This window comes from Anas acuta, chromosome 4 (genome assembly GCF_963932015.1).
Source record: "Anas acuta chromosome 4, bAnaAcu1.1, whole genome shotgun sequence".
NCBI lineage: Eukaryota > Metazoa > Chordata > Aves > Anseriformes > Anatidae > Anas > Anas acuta.
This window is the reverse complement of record NC_088982.1, coordinates 45,777,747-45,795,854: the sequence shown is the minus strand read 5'-3', so window position 1 is coordinate 45,795,854 and position 18,108 is coordinate 45,777,747. Positions and strand designations below refer to the sequence as shown.

General features: G+C 37.4%; 1 protein-coding gene across 1 annotated transcript; it reads left to right on the top strand.

The window, feature by feature from the left end:
- The first annotated feature begins 401 nt into the window (after positions 1 to 401).
- On the top strand, positions 402 to 14,165 carry ASIC5 (acid sensing ion channel subunit family member 5). The gene is made up of 10 exons (XM_068679359.1): positions 402 to 465; positions 1,067 to 1,373; positions 3,129 to 3,360; positions 4,017 to 4,136; positions 5,086 to 5,235; positions 5,798 to 5,945; positions 6,622 to 6,678; positions 8,062 to 8,230; positions 11,293 to 11,384; positions 11,996 to 14,165. The coding sequence occupies exons 1-10, from the start codon at positions 402 to 404 to the stop codon at positions 12,217 to 12,219; spliced, it is 1,563 nt and encodes a 520-aa protein (XP_068535460.1). The 3' UTR covers positions 12,220 to 14,165.
- The last annotated feature ends 3,943 nt before the right edge of the window (positions 14,166 to 18,108 follow it).

Sequence of the window (18,108 nt, the reverse complement as noted above, 5' to 3'; positions counted from 1 at the left end):
CTGAAAATAGTTGCCAGCATCTATATCTGTTTTATAAAATTTGTTCTACCTGTATTTCTTGGACCAACATTATAGTCTGCACAGAAGACATAGTTCCTAATCATTTTCCCTCTATTACAATGTGAAGTACAAAAGCACCCATGGCTGAACAGCTTTCCAAAGAGATCTAACAGTCACTAGAGCTAGAAAAAAAACTTCTGATCAGTTTTCCAGCAGAAGCAGCTGTTTGATGATTAAAAGAAGTTAGAGTAAATCATACTAGTACTGATCAAAGTTCTCATATGAAGCATTAAATATATATATATTTTCTTTTGGAAACACTTTGAAATCCAAACCCACCTGGGATTTAATTATCACAGTCTGCACATAGGACAAAAAAAAATCCCAGTGTTAATGTGGTCATGATTGCAATAGCAGATGAATTGCGCATCCCTTCATTCCTTTGCCCAACTGTAACAGCCTCTAGTAAATCAGTCTGATAAAGTGTATATGTTCATCCTACAAAACATGCCATACCCTAAAGTTTACTCATATAAACCCAAGGAATACAATAGATTGCCCTTTGAACCTGTAACCTTTAAAATTTTGCCCAGAGTTTCAATAACGGAATAGTAAAAGCCTGAAAAATATGTAATTCCCTTTTTACCTTATTTCTTAGAGCAAGAATGAAGGACCAGGAGTTCATTAGGATGCTACTGTAATAATCAGATGCTTAGCTTTTTACAGTTTTACAGCATCCTATGGTTTTAGATTAATGAGGTATGTCAGGAGAAAAAAATAAAAATCTTTTCCATAGAGGTGGAATTCCTCATTAATATGAATATGTTTAAGAATATGTATACATAAAATATTGCAAGGTATAGTCTGTTCTCAGGCAGAGAAGAGAGTTAATCTAGCACACAAGACTTCCAGGGCCCTAAACCATTCGTAGAAGGAAGCTCACTAATCAAAGAGAGAATTTACAGCTCTTAAAGATGCTTTCCAGTACTAGAATTAGTTTCCTTTCCAAAGTGCCATTTAAATGTTAATTTTAAAAAAAATTGTTTTCATTTTGTTCAATATTAAGGAAAATTGGAAAAGATACGATTGTATTTAATAAAGAAACTGCAGCCATGTTTGGAAGACAGAAGAAGGTATCACCAGGAGTTTGCCTCATCCACTTCATTTCATGGAGTGCAAAATATTGTCCGAAGGCGAAGCCGGACACACAGAGGGCTGTGGCTGTTAGTGGTCACAGGCTGTCTTAGCATCGTCATTTGGCAAATCTGCAGTCGCTTTACCTATTACTTCAGCTGGCCAACCACAACTACAGTGGTAGTTCAGTACGTGGAAAACGTCAAATTCCCTGCCGTGACTTTTTGCAACTTGAACAGGTAAAAGTTGTGTTTGTTGTTCACTCTTGAGAGGCAACACCTCTTTTTCTGGCTAACATAAATGAGTTTGGATCCACTGCTTGTTTGAACAAATCACATAAAACAAAGCCAAAAAAAACGCTGCTCCAAGGGGTCTGTCTTTCACACCACCACATGAGATTTAACTGAGGAGAAAAACATGAGAATCAAGGGAGGTCGTCTTGAACCTTTCCCTTTCATCAAATGAGGAGCTGCACCACAGATTTTTAAGATTCAAGAAGTAAGGGGGAGTATAAAGTCATCTCTGGCATTATTCTTCTCTGTATAATCATAAACCTCGAGTGTTCCTTCTATAGCATAACTAAGGCATAGTCAGTCATACCCAAGTTAAAAATAAAACACAACATTTGCAAATAGAGAGGTTTGAACAAAACCTCATGCAAATGTAGAAACCTTAGTCAAAGCAGTTATTTTTCCTCAGAGGTGCTCAGCGCCTTTATGGTTCGAGCTGATGTCAGTGGGAGTTGTAGGAGGAAAGCACTTGGCAAGTTTGAAAGTCATATCTAAGCAGAAACATCACTACAATTTTCTACAGTTGAAGATACTGGCCATGATTCAGATGCAACCACTTTGAAAATAATGCAGCAAAACTACTGCCTAATTTTTAGAGCAAATATGTAATTTAACAACTGCTTTAGTAATGGAGAAATCTTAGCATTCTCAGGAAAACAATGTAAGTTGTGAGATCTTCTACCTCTTGTTGGCAGAGTCATCCACAGGTCCAAGTCCCAGATAGCTGAAGCCTTTCCACCTCAGTATTTTTCCTTCCCATTGCCCCGTGTAAAGCCATTTTGGGTTATTCTGTAGAACGTACACTGCAGGTAGAGTACAGTGTGTATTATAAAAACCTCTCGCTTCTTGCATCTATAGTGGCAACACATTGAGAGCAAACAGCTCCCGAGCACAGCAGTTATCTGCCTATGAGGCAGTTTGCTGCTACATCCATCTGTTGTTCACATCATGCTTATCCTTTTCTCCTGTTTTTAGCAACAGTTTCTTTGCTGGTGGAACAAAGAGGCACAGCTCTACCTCTGCCTTTATTTTTTGACTCAAATGCAGTTGAAGAGCTGTTCCTACCGATCTTTCTTACGCTTCTGCATTAAGATCCATTGTACAAATACATTGATATGTTTTGTAAAATAGGATTACGTAAAATAGTGATTCTAAAGAACATGGTATTGCCATTTTCTTAGGTTTTATTTTCTTTTCAGTATTTTGAAATTGAACTTACCGTAACAGTTCTCTGAACCCTTTATTTAATTCAGAAAAGGTCTTCAGTGACATCAGGAAAACACAGCTTTCTTTTTTTTTTTCTTGCTCCCTCCCACCCCAAAGGAACAGCTCCTTCCAGCTACATGTATTTTCCTCATGTAAATGCAACTGTCCAGCTTTTCTTCAGCTCTAGAAATCTGGCAGCTGGCTTATGCAGATGACCATTTTAATTTTTATTTATTAAATAACCACACACAACAGAAATGTTTCTAGAATAACCCTGGAAAGGGGTCCCTTTCCTGCTTTCTTGTTTGGAAGATAACCTTTTCCTAGAAATGGAGACTATATTATCCATGTTATAGTGCAAGTGCAAGCATGGTGGTCAAGAATCACATGCAGTTAGTGAGCAGGCGACAAAACATGTCATGGGTTTGGTGAGAGCACTGAGATGAGTCCTGTAACTCTGCAGAACTCCAAGCCATTCTTTTTCCTTCGCACTGACAGGTTTCAAGCTCATGCAGTAAGCAATCTCCAAATCATTTTTCTCCTTTGGAACCTCGTGTCTGGAGTTGTCCAGAAATTTTCTATGGAAGACAAATTTTCTCAAGAGATAAATGATTTTCTTCTTGGAAACCAGAACTTCAGCATTAAAGAGTTTACAAGGAAATATGGGTTTTATCTAAACCACAGCACATTGCTAGAATGTGAATTCTTTGGAAAGACATGTCACCCAGAGGTAAATATTTTTCCTTTTATTACATCAGAAGCGTGGAGGGGAAGGGGATGTATTCTTACCACTCAACTTCAGACACCTGGTTTTCCCAGCTACTCCCCCTGCCTTCCCTTCACAGTTGGTCAATTGAGAGAAAATATCCTGCTCTAAATGACCCTGAGGAGCAACCCCAGTGACCACAGAGGCAGACCGCTGGCCTACCTGAGCTGTAACATGGAATTTCAGTTTAAGTTGCTCTCCGCCTAGTCCCACACCTACATAAATAGCAGCCTTTGAAAACTGTCATGCCTCCAGGCTTCATTCAGCAACCTTTCCCATAAATGGCCTATAACCAACATCAGTGTGAATGGAGTTTTTTTGCACAACATAGTTGCATTGCACTTAACTGATGTAATTAGTCCTGCAGCAGCAATGAAAAAATATGATCCTCTTATTTGTGTCTCAGTTCTGCCATACAACAACTCCCAACTTCAATAGAATACGTGGACAGAAAAATTGGTCCCATATTCTTGCAGGTTAGCCTTATTCTTTGCACTGCCTATGGGGGTGGGGGGAGACTAAACCAAAAAACACTAGTCCATCTATTACATTGTGAAAATGATGAAATTAAGTGATTTTTTTTTTTTAATTTTACACTTCCCTATTTTCCTTTATTGAAGGATTTTGAACATGTTTTCACTGAATATGGAAACTGCTTTACTTTTAATTACAATGGTCTTCCAGCAAGAAGTGTGAGTTTGTCTGGAAGAGGCTTACGTTTACTTTTTGATGTCCAACAGGTACAGATATACCAATGATTATATACAAAATCATGTAATAATTCATAGATCAGCAGATTTTTTGTTTTATGCAGACCTTCAGAATTCCATGCACAAAATTATTTTTCAAGACTGTTCATAAGTAAAAGCATATTTTAAAGGAAAGACCCAAAACTAGTTTAAGAACTCTGAATAGCTATTGACTGTGTCCCCAAAACAAATGATGTAGAAAGTTGCAAGTGAGCATATATACATATATCAACACGATTCATCTACAGCTGAAAAGTATCATCAGAAAAAAAAATTAATTTTATACAAACAATTCAGGATAACATCTCTATCTCAGTAAGAGATCCACTAGGGAAGGTCACATAATGCCAATTTCTAAGTAGTACTGATTTTTTTTTCAGCAGCATCTGAAGTGTCTCTTGTTAGCTACGATCTGGTCTTTGCACTGTAAAACCTTACTAGGATTGTTTTTGATCACAAAACACAGAAAGCTCAGGGAATATCACCTTATGAGATCAGGAAAGAAAACTAAAACCTAGAATTTTAAGAGTTAGACATTCATTTTTGCTCTCTAGCAACTATAGGGGAGAGGAGTGACAGGTTCTCAAGAGACTAATAGAAAGCTTGCTGAAACATGGAGTAGTTGCAAGTAAAAGAAGTGAATTTCCAAGTTATGAAGAAGGTTCATCCACGCTTTCTTGCTTTTGAAAGTGGGAGAGGACAGAAGGAAGAAAAAAAAAAAAACCACTAAAATTTAGGGTAACTGGAAGGAAACCTACAAAGTTAATGAAGAAAATTCAAGTAAGCTTACTTCTACATTTTCCTGTAAATTGCTGAAGGTGTAACAAGGGAAATAAGACCAAATAATAATAATAATAATAATAAAGCACCATTTTAAATATAGCTTAAACTTCAGAGCATAAGCAAAACCAAAACTATTTACAATACTTTTTTGTATCAGGAGCAATTCACTGATGATCCTGCCCTTGGTTATACTGATGCTGGCATCACTTTCGTTATCCATTCACCCAAAGAGGTTCCACGCTTTGATGGTTTAGGTTTATTAACACCAGTCGGCATGCATGCACAGGTTGCAATCCGCCAGCTGAAGGTAAGCACCTTATCCATCAGGTGGAAATATTAGTCTGTACCATTGCTAATCTCTTCCGAGGCATGGAAATAAATTACAAACGTTTGCAGTTATTTAATATTTATCATGCCACAGTGAGTCCTAAGAATAACATTTCCACCAGCTATATAAAAAAACCACCAACAAGCCTGATTTTTTTTTTCCAGGATATTAATGGTCTGCCTAATCTGCTTTTACTCAGGTTAACCTCTCACAGTCTCACTGACATAACAATACAAAGATAGGGCAGTAGCATCAATATGTTACATCACAGCTAATTTTGTATCAGATTCCTGATAGTCCTTTCCTGATACAACCAGAGAAGACTACCCCGCTGCACTAGGCTGTCTGATCAGGTCCTGGTTTTGCTGTGTGAGAACAGAGATGATTTTAATTATAAAAGCAAAAACTGTAATCACCTCCAATTAAATCACAGTATTGCTGCTTATGTCTCAAACAGGCTTCCTTTAGCACTGTAAAATGTGATAAAGCGATATCTAAATTAAAAGAGAAATTTATGTATTCTGTTATTATTACTTTACAGTCAATTATCCAAGAATACCCATGGGGAGAGTGCAAGCCTGATATAAAGCTTCAGTACCAGAATACTTATAGTACAAATGGCTGTTTGCAAGAATGCAAGGCCCGGTACATACAGGACTGGTGTGGCTGTTTGCCTTTCATTCTGCCAGGTATTTCTTAGGACTACCATACACTCTATTTAATGATCATCTTTCTAGGAGAACTAACTAATTATTGAATGGCAAAGGAGACAGGTTACATCTTTGTGGGATATTTACAACTGGGATTATTTAATTTACTTTTTTTTTTTTTTTTTTTTAATTCAGAGAAAAGCATTAAGATATTTGGTCAACTCTAGACTTGGCATCTGTCCATTAGCTATTTTTAGGATACACACCAAAAATCTTGAAAAAGATTATTCCTCAGGGCTGTGAGACAAGTTGGTATCTGAGTAATCCTCCATGAAGTTTAAAACCTTTGCTGAAACATGTGGGGTGTAATCATAAATTACATCTACCTATTTTGTATTTTCACTACTAAGACAGAAATTTCTTAGCAAGCTAATACAAAGAGTGAACCACAGCCTTAAAGGCAGTCCTAGCTGGCACGCCTAATGATAATGTTCAGTCCTCCAGTGAGCCTCTTGGTTTGGTCTATTGTCTTCTATTGCTATGTACCCCTTGTGGCATAACTGCACTGTGCCCTACTGAATTGTTTTCTCAGTTGTATAAAGAGAAGCACAAAGTGGTGTCTAGGCTTTGATGACATTATTTTTCAGTTTAACACAAATAGAGCTAAGGGCTAGATTGTTGATTTAAGTTCTAAAGTTACTTGTTTATTCTTAAGGCAATGGAACCGAATGTGACTTGCTGAAGTTTTACAATTGTGTTTATCCTGCAGTCTGTAAGTATTAATTTCATATTCATATATTCTAAGCCAATTCCAAACAGTAGAAAATATCAGTTAAAATACTGAAAGTAGTAATGGAGTACATCCCAGTTCATTTAAGACTCTGAAAATAGAGATCAGACACTAATAAAAAGCTTGGTAAGTAATGAAAAAATAACACTAAATCACTGGACTTCAAGATTCTATAATTAAAAAGATAAAAATAAAAATGAAGTGAATTATACATTTTCAAAATGCTTCAAATACAATTCTTTTCATGAGCAAATAATCTACACACAGTAGATATGAAATTCTTAAGTCATTCCAGCAGACTTCCTGGAAAACACTGAGTGATAATCTGAAGTAACTTTTCATGAGTTTTGGAAAGCCTCCTTTTTAATTCTTAATGGATTCAGCTATGTGATGTGACTCTCTCTTCCCAAAGGAATGGACAATTAGGAAATCAAGTAGATTACCGACTTTATTTCTGGAGGAAGAGAGTGCTTCAAATTGTCACCTAACAGGCTGAGATACTTCCTGTCCAAACACGCATGCAAACATGAGAAGCCCACACGCAGAGGGAAGGCACAGCAGCTGTCACCATACCAAGACAAACAGAGCACCACAGGCAGGAGATTACAGTACTCACCTCAGAGTAGAGGCCTTTAGGTTACAGCTTATGCTTCAGGAAGTATTTATGCCTTACCTTTTTTTTTTTTTTCCTACATTGATTTTCCGCAGCTTTTCCAGATTCCCTCAGTGATTTCTTTCTGTTAGAGCCTTGTCAGAACAATGGCCTCCCAGAGCAGCCACACCTGCAGAATTTTGTGATATCTGTTTAGTATTTGAGGAAACAGAAGGATCTCCATCAGCTGGGAAGGGGGGTTAAGCGAGCTCAGTTTAGCAAAACTTCTATGAAGTTGTCAGATGACAGCAAATTACTGCTGGCACTGCTCTGGAACCTACTCCTATGCATTGAAGGGAGCTAGGCAAACATCAAGACCAAGGATTATAAACTGAAGTATGCAACCAGAAGGCTAGCACAGAACATGGGCACCCCTCTGTATGATCTATCCTACTGATAAATCATGGATGAGAAAGAGTAAGATCCTAAAGTCCTAATGAAGGTGAAAAGACTTGAAGGTGCTGAATTTCTGTAGGGGAGCATGGAAAGGAGGAACAAATCAAAACCAAAATTTTCAACCCTTAATATTGTGCTCCAGCTGCCTAAGTGCCTTTTTCAAATGCATGTTTCTTCCTTCAAACTAGTATGTACCAACCTTTCTAAGGATAATTAATCAAAGTCTTTATTAAAGTCATTTTGTAAGGTTAAGAAAAGTCTTAACAATGTGTGCTGTTTCAGAAACATTATGCAAGTTCTTTCTCCTGAAATTTCAGCTGATATAGAGATAAAAGGATTGTGTACAGTAGGAACTCACAATTCCACTTGCCCTGCCCCTTGTGAAGAAATGGAGTATCCTACCACTGTCACCTATTCAAGTTTTGGAGGAGAAAATGCCATAAAATTCATTTCTGCAAAACTGAAGAAAAGCCCAGAATACATCAGGTAATCTTGCTTAACGCTTTGTCTAATAAGGAAATAATCCATTATATCTAAGTGTGTGAACAGAGTGTATGATGTAAATGTGACCTTTTAAAAATATACTCTGAAGTGTGTGGTATTTAACATATTGTCTGTGAGGTGACCAATCTTGTCTAAGAGATTAGTTTAGGATTTATACATGTTCATGTAGGTCTAAACTACACTGAGATACATCTAAAACCTGTGGATAACATAAAATTTATACTTCAGTTGGAAAGTAATGTTCTATGCTACCTTTTGTGTAATTTTTAATCACTCTTTGCAATTAGGTATAAAGAAAGAGCAGGGTTATCAAACCTATTCACAACCCACATGAGCAATCCACCCAACAAAGAAGACAGATTTTTCACAACTGAAGTCAGTGAATAACCCAAATAGATGCTAGATAAAGTCCTTCTTTCTCTCAGTGTGTTACCAAAAAGAGAGCTAGGTTTTATTGTGGCAAAAATGTCACAAGTTTAACATTCTTTTCTATTGTTAGTAAGATCTATTGATACCATTTACATTATAAAAGATATTTAGAAAACATTTGATGAATATGAGCCAGCAGTGTGCTCAGGTGGCCAAGAAGGCCAACACCATCCTGGCTTGTATCAGAAACAGTGTGACCAGCAGGGCTAGGGAGGTGATCGTCCCCCTGTACTCGGCTCTGGCGAGGCCGCACCTCGAGTACTGTGTTCAGTTTTGGGCCCCTCGCTACAAGAAGGACATCGAGGTGCTTGAGCGGGTCCAAAGAAGGGCGACGAAGCTGGTGAGGGGCCTGGAGAACAAGTCCTACGAGGAGCGGCTGAGGGAGCTGGGCTTGTTCAGCCTGAAGTAAAGGAGGCTCAGGGGTGACCTTATCACTCTCTGTAAGTACCTTAAAGGAGGCTGTAGCGAGATGGGGGTTGGTCTGTTCTCCCACGTGCCTGGTGACAGGATGAGAGGGAATGGGCTTAAGTTGCGCCAGGGGAGTTTTAGGTTGGATCTTAGGAAGAACTTTACTGAAAGGGTTGTTAGGCACTGGAATGGGCTGCCCAGGGAGGTGGTGGAGTCACCATCCCTGGAAGTCTTTAAAAGACGTTTAGATGTAGAGCTTAGGGATATGGTTTAGTGGGGACTGTTAGTGTTAGGTTAGAGGTTGGACTCGATGATCTTGAGGTCTCTTCCAACCTAGAAATTCTGTGATTCTGTGAAATATTCTCATAAGGTAGCAAAATAAGATGGTTCTATCTGTGTGACTGAAAATGCTACCTACCAAACAACAACAACAAAGTAGAACTATACCCAAAGAAGAGACCTTCTAGTGTAAAAATATGTCTCTATGGTACTGACTGCACATTTTATCTGGTAAATTATGTTAGAAATTAAGTTATGCACATAGCTGTGTTGTTCAGTAGTAGCACTGAGATAACATGATCTGAATACCTTTAAATTCACGGAAGAATTATCATATATACTTATGATTTAATAAAGCATACATACCTCATGCTTACAGTATAATAAATTGATACTGAATTTCCTTGAAAATGCATGCATTAAATACCCAATAGAATGATTTCCATAATTTTCTGCTAGAAAGATACTTCTCGAAGAGAAGTTTCAATACAGTTTTGTAGTCCAAATTACCTCATACTCACAGAGGTAGATGTTACTTGTGCACATAAGTATTAACACAAATGCTACATGAACCAATAATATTCATGGATTCAAATATATTTACAAAGAACCATAGAAAATCTGGCTAATGAAATATCTCTGAGTATTTCATTGTTTCAGTGACTTCAGTTTTCTCACTCTTGAAGCCATCAGTCTGCAAATGCTTCCATATATTTATATATGAACAGGAACTATATGAGTATTATGAAAATTAAACCTATTATTATATGCAAAAGATAATAATCCTTTGAGAACATTTTATCTTTGTTGATTATTTTATCGTATGTAAACATCATGCACAGCCCAGCAATTATTTAATTAGGCAAGAGAAAATACAGAACATTCTCCTGTTACCAAGCCTTAACCAATAGGAATCCTGCCCACGTATTAAAAAGTACATATTCTGAACTGTAAAACACAGACACTGATTAATTTCTGAAAATTTAAGAAGGGAAAAGTTAACTATTTACTACCTTACTGGGTAGAACTACTAGGAACCCTATGACAATTGTAGGAGGTCTTACAGTAAAAACCCATGAAAGTAGGATTACTTTTATTACCCAATGTTACCTACATTTTAGAATTATCACCTAAAGAAATGGAAGTCATTTTATATAACCAATACTGCATTTTCAGTGAATATCAAATTAATAAACTCATTATCATTTTCAACCTCAAAATCTGTAGCTGTTTACACTTCTGAATAATAAACACTACTTTTATTCTTAAAGGATATGACATTATTTATGCAATCAGTTTTTGTGTCTGTTTTATTCCTCTACTGTTATGTTTATCTTCTATTTAGCAGCTACGCTGACTCTTTCAGTAGTCACGATATCACAAAGATGAGCTCTTTATTCTCGCTGAATCATTCCAGATCCTGCTCCACCAAAGATTTGCCTGCTCTTCCACTTTTGCAGCAGACAAGTAAGAGAAGCTTTTAGCAGAGGGAAGAACTAAGCATCTGAGTATAGGACAAGGGCTTTTCTGCACAAACACTGTCACTGAGATCATCAGGATTAAATCTGCATTTGCACATAAACGACAGGCTATATTAGACTACATTTCCAAGCAGTATATCTGCTGTAGTTCAGGATGCTTGGCACTTCCACTTAAGCTTATCTCTGTGACCCTTTAGGATTTTATCTCAGTAGTGCTGAGTTGTTCTTTTAACATAGTCTGGAGATCAACTCCTCCAATGAGATCCTTTTATAACTTTCAGTATTATAAAACATTGTTTTTCAGTCATCTAACTAATTTTTATACCTCTTGGTGGATTGCTCTTTAAAAGATACATCACTCTCCATGTAAGCAGTTCTGATGGATGTTGGTAAAAATGAACAGCACTCCTGGCTGTGTCATGTAATATTGTATATGCTTGTCATCAGGCAGAACCTTGTGCTTATTGACATTAAGTACCATGATCTGAGCTACAAAATAACTCAGCAGCAGAAGGCCTTGTCTGTATCTGAGTTGCTTGGTAAGTGAATGCGTGACGTTTATTTATTGCTCATCAATATTTAATCTAAAATAATAATAATAAATATATAAAAATAGATATTATTTTCTCCTCTCCAAAGTCATAGGCTATCTGGGTTTATAAACAAAAAGCAATGGCTTTGATAGTACAATGGTAATGATCATGTTTGCTTCATGCTCATTTTTGATATGGTCTCCTGCCATACCATTAAATGACCTGCAGTGGAAAGTAGTAATTAAATTCTGCACTAATTTATGGCTACACAACATACTGAACTGTAAGCATAGGGAAGCTTCTGGGATTTAAAGGGGAGAGGGAAAACATAGGGAGGAGAGGCAAGAGAATAGCTTAACAGAAAAAGAAGCAGGAGATGTTTTAAGCACATATTCCACCGTAGGAAGTTTTGTGTTGTACTTGCTTTATTTAGAATTTTAATAAACAGATTCATCTTTTTCCCACAAATATTCTGAAGAATATTAATTCTGTTTTCTTAAAGTGATGGATTATGCCTTTTGAATTTATTTAGTGCTTGAGTACTAGCAGAGTTTTGTTTGCTTGCTAGACTAAACCAAATACTTAGTATGACGTATGTTTATTTCTTTCTATTACAGCTGATGTAGGTGGCCAGCTTGGATTGTTTTGTGGTGCCAGTATGATTACACTCATAGAATTGCTTGAGTATATTTTTACTAATTTCTGTTGGATGTGCATCTTTCTTCTACTGAAAGCTCCTGAAATGCCTCAATGGAATAATCCATTCCAGAACCAACCAACACACAAGGAGAAAAATACAGGAATACAAAAGGAGAAAAATACGGGAATACAAGAATGTTAGTGGCTTGTAGACTCACAAAATAAAATGTTTCTGCTACTTTCCTGCCTTTTTAAGATGCAAAGGAGACAGTAATATCTTCCAAGGCTCTCTTCCTTTAGTCTTTCTGCTTCATTTAGCACCTAGAGCCATGTCACTGTGCTAGACAATTTTTTAAAGAATGAACTTTGGAAAAGCTTGCTTTCTTTGTCATGTAATGAAAAATGTAATTTTTACCTAAAATTTTATTTAAATTACCAATTTTTATTAATAGCACAGCAAGTATTACTGACATTCCATGCAATTTTGCATTTCTGACCCAGTTTATCTTCTGTATTCCGAGTGAGGAGAAATAATACAGATGCCAGATTAACACACAAGAAATTTCTTAACCATCATAAAGGCGTAGCACTGCTAAGCTGAAAAAGCAGATTCTGTATTAACAACAAAGTCTGTGCTCCTAGGTTTACATGTTCCAGCAAAGGATATTGTATCAAAATATACGCCTATCAAAATACACCTAATAACTGCTACAGTACATTGTCTGTCAGAAATGCATCAAAAATATTTTTTAAAATCTCACAAATCTGTCAACTACTATAAATACAAAACTGAGAAACCTAGAGCATCTGGGTAGATGGCAAGAGGGCAAACATAGGCCAAGTTCATGTTGTTGGACTCTAGAGACTGCAAACAGACCTGTTTTCCTTCTATTATTTTTAATAGACATAAAATTGTATGATATATGGCAGAGTTCTAATTTAATTGCCAAAAAGATTGCTTCATTATGTCAATGAAACTACTGACCCCACATTTTATAGACCATTGACTGAGTTTATCATTGCTGGAAGCAATAAAACTTCAGGAAGGCTCAGTAGGACTGAACAACAAAATTTCAATGTTTAATGTCATAAAAGAGGATAATTAAGACTAAAGGCTTAATCTATGTCTTACTAAAATCAGTGACAGTAAGAATTCGGTGGCTTTAGTGCTGAGTCAGGCTTCCTGAAAGTTTATTTATTTAAAAGTCCTCAGAAAAGGAGGACTGTACTTTCCTACATCTGTGTGGGCCCTTGGAGCAGTGCTTTAGAGTCTCCTGTTTTTAAAGAAGGTTTTGGTGAGTAAATAAACTTCCAAAGATGTTCAATAACGTAGAGTAAATAGATACCATTCCCACACAAACACACTACAGACCATAGAACAGGAAGTGTGCACTGGGTTGGCGGAGTTACTGGGGGGGTGGTATTTTTTTTCTTTTAAAGTACATTTTAGAAAACTTCAGAGTCACTAAAAACTGTGAAAGTTAATAGGATAAAGAAATGTATTGAAGATACCATATACAGTGAATTTATCTAGATGGTGTCTCTGGATACAGCTCTGAACAAATCCACGCTTGGCTAAGCATCTTGCCAGAGACTCAGAGCTTTTGGAGGTGCCAGAGCCTGGGTGGAGACCCTTTAGGAGAGGTAGACATAGAACCATCTTATATAAAATGCACCCAGGACTGAATTTAAGAATATGTGATAAAGGGCTATCCTGATTTGAAGCACTGACTTCTGTTCAATTAGCTCTGTGAGAGCAATAGGTAACTTTATTTAAAAGCCTACTGATAGTTGCCTATACTTCAGAGTAGCACTGTACAGACTTAATTAACTTTGCTAATCAAAGCATTTGAAGTCCAACTAGAAAGCTCACACTGACTACAGCACCAGACCTTCTGAACCACTGCTCCCCATGCTCTTAGTATGGGTGCTCTCACACCAATACTGTGCCTGAAACACCAGGTACAGTCAGCCACAGCCATGCTCTATAAACCGTGCTGTTCTTCCATACCATCCACTCAACTTCAGCAACTAATTATAGATCATTTTCTGTAAAGAAGGTAGTAAATGGACATGCTAAGCATCTAAGTTCTTAGAGTTAATTATAAAATAATGAAAATGCTACTGTTTGGCCATCAACAGCTTCCCTTGAACATAAGCTCTGGAAAAGCAGTTTAGGAAACAAATTAAATGTTTCTGCTTTCTTAGAAAGAGATGCCTTGATTTTACTCCTCAGTAACCACAGGTTTGAGACACCTTAAGATTAACATACAGATTGTTGCTCAGTTATTTTTTATTTGTCATTTCTGCTGGGACTTCCCTGTTCCCTGTTACCCAGTGCACGCACACTTAAAACAGCAGCCATAAGGGCAGGTCTATCTAACCCCACTGTCCAAGGTGTACATTGGTCAGTGTGCAAGGAACCCAGTGAACGTACCATGATAGTTCTCTAAAGACTTTTCCCAGCCTTAAACAATTTGTAGCTGTGGAACTCCTGAGCCAGAAGAAATTCTCTTTTTAGGAGTAGGAATCAGATATTATCTGGTGTCTGGATAAAAAGAATAGCAAGGGACAGATTAAACAGTGATCTAACACACTTTGTGTGGAGATCAAAGTGTTTTGCAGCTTTCAATCACAATGCTTTTTCTTGTTTGCTTCTGCAAATAAGGGCTAAATAAAAGAAAATTAGTATTACAAAGAATAAACAAAATAAAACTGGAATTGTTTCTGCTGTGCCAAATTTCAAATGAAATGAACCACAGAACATACTAAAGAATTAGGAGAGAAAAAAAAAAAAAAAAAAAAGCCAGTTTGCAGAAAGGGAAGGTTTAACTAAGCAAAGATCTAAGTACTGGAGTAAGATGACTTTTGCTTACTCCACTGACTTTTGGACAAGAATGGCTGAAAGCACTTCTTGGTTACAGATTCTTCGAACATACGTGGCAGAAGAAGCCCTGAAGAAAACACAAAGACCAGTGTTTTCCCCAAGGTCAAGTGACAGACTTGGAGGCTTTTTCAACAATGGTTTGTGATGAGATTATATAAAGCAATTGATTCCTCGGCACAGCTAAATATAGCAAATGTGTGCTGTGCAGCAGAGCAGAAGTAAGGGTGCTTTTGTATTTCAACTTGTGACTGTGGGTCTAGAAAGACAAAAGAATTTAAAGTTGGCTTAAAAGAAGATGTCACTTTACTGGATAAGTAAAGGTGGTATATCTACAAAGGCAACATAAGCAAGGTAATTTAACAGCATGATCAAATTCTTTCATAATTTAGTATTATTCTGCTGCTTATTTGTTCATGTTTCCTTTTTGCAATGCACCTGCATGCTCTCGGTACAAAGAAGCAAACTTTTCACATGCTGACTGTTTGAATCTAAAATGTTAAATAAATGAAATTAATGACACGACATGACTGGGCAAGCCCACTTGAGTTCCCTCCAAACCAATGTCTCATGTGCACAATGGGATGCAACATAGAATTTTATAGCTATAAACATGTCAGTCTGAAGATGACACCCTCCACCTGGCCCAAAATGTTGCATGTTAAATAAAAATGGAACATTTTAAAATGACTTCTGCAGAAGTCATTAAGGGGTATTTAACACTGTGGAGAATATCATGCTGTTGCATATAACATTTTCTGAACAATGGAGGAAGGCATATTGGGTGGTGTGGATAATAACCTGTGCTTGGTTGATCTGGATTTTATCTCCCTATAGTATTCTTGCATTTTCTTATGCTCCATATGGGTTTTCACACCCTTGGGCAGCAGACCAGGTTATCAAAGTATCTCCTGGTACAAGGAAGAAAGCTTTATAATCTAACAGACAGAGACTCTGCAGTGACAGATTGGGATGGGGGATGGTTGGAGATGCTTAGAGACTTACATTACATCTTTTGAAAAGTTTCATTAGCTCACTTCTTTTCTTCTTCTAACTGTATTCACAACTACTCTTGCAATGTATGTGGCAGACATCTCTAAAGCAGTGCCAGTAAAGTAAGGATTTACTCAAGGAGAAGCTGTATGATTTTGGCAAAAGAGCACAGCAGGCAGGCCTGGCACTTGCTTATCTGGCAAAGCAAAATGAACACAGAACAGCCTGTAAAGGTTTTGGATCAGACATTCACACAGTAGGTTAGTTCATTGCAGTGTCTCACCAGTAGATGCCCCACTTACCTTAGGCTTCTCCTGTTCAGCAGGCTTCTCATGCATGGAGTCAGTTTCTCAGCATCCATTACGGAATTACTCAGTATAACTTGAGCCAGTTTATTTCCCTCTCTTTAATGATGTATGAGCTTGAGAAGTATTTCAAAGGATTTGCTGACAAACCTGATATTACTCATCCTGAACTGAGTGATTGCATATTTGAATTTCTGAGGTAAACAAAACAAAAATATAACTAACTCCCCTCTGCATCAGAGTAAGCTGATTATTGGATCTCTTAACGAGCTTATACAAGCCAGCTGATCTACTGTTGGTTAAGTGCAAAGAAAAATCTCCTCAATCCTCACCATCTCTGAGCTGAATTTCCCTATAAAATCACTCACTAAAATAATAAAATAAAATCACTCACTAAAATACCCTAATACAACTTTTTGCACTGTGTGTGGATCGGGTGCTGGTAGAACTCCAGGAGGGAAGCCCTCCCCACCTGAATAATGCACCATGGCAGCATGATACAGCCTCTTGGTTTCTTATGGATCCTTTCCAGTTCAGAATGCTCTGGGATTACTCCGTATTTTAGAAATCCAAGGATCATCATGCAACTCTAAGAAGCCCAGGCCAAGATAAACCACAATGGTTCACTCATACTGCCTGCCAAATTACACAGTATTTTAGAAGAATATCCCTTATTATACTATAAACTTTAGTACATCGAGTTGCTGTAATTCTATCCTGAGTTGAACGCGTTCTCAGGCTAACAGCTGCTGTGTTTATTAAACCTCAGGACACAGGAAGCATCTTCAAGCTTGTGTTATAGCAATTACTTATTGCGATGCTGAAACACGAATAGGTTTATAAACAATAAACTCTACATGAACAGGATACTGCTGTGGATCTAGGACTAGCATCACATCTTGTTGATGCTGCTTATGATCATCCTGGTCCTGTTACTCTCTTGCTCTGTAAGTGCCTTCATCCACCTGGAGAAGCTCACCTTTGCTGACCCCTCGCTAGCAGCGAAGTCCTCACAGAACAAAGGGCAGCTTCTTCTGAGGAGAAAAAACTCCTGCATGGCCCTTCCCACCTCACACACAACCAACATTCTAGTAGGGGCTCCATACCCATCCCCTGTCCTGATACAGGCACAGTCATGGTGATTTTTAAAACCTCTTTTTGGGTAAGTGCTTTGAAGAAGTGTTTTTACAAGCCGCACAGGGTAAAGAGATTCACATGTGGATCTTTCAAGACTCATATACTGAAGCCCTTCTCCCTCTAGAAAAATGTGTCATTTTGCTTCATTAAGCCTGATCAAATGTGTCTATTTTCACCTTGCTAATGTTGGGGTTTCCCTTCAAAGAAATGGCCCTGAGCCTTGGAAAATACAGTATACTTACAGTATACTTCAGGGTCCTTGATGAAAAAGATTTGTAGCCCACACTGTCAAAGTCACCAGAAACAGTAACAAACCATTACACTCTGAAAACGACTTTCAACCTGACCAGTTGTTTAAAGTTGGGGACACCTAGATTAACATAGGCTGGACATGTCTCAGTCAAGTCATGTCATGTTGTAAGTCTCCATGTAAGCACAGCGATAGGTTCCCTTACCAAAGTCTTAGAAAATAGACGTTCAAGGAGGGATTGCTGATTTACTTGATGATTACCTATTTGACCATTACTGATATATCTACCACATTTTTATAGGCTTTGTTTTAAAAGGTGAATCAATCAGAGATAAAAAGTAGGAACAGTTACAAAAAGAAAGATTTTGTAAACAAGTTGTGAAATATATGGGGTTGCACATGTGCCATAAAGTGTAAACAAGCATTCATTAAAAATAATAATAATAAAAAAAATCCTTCTGGTGTTGTTCAACTCAACCCATATGCCTCCCACAACAATAACTCCATTCTTAGTGCAATTTC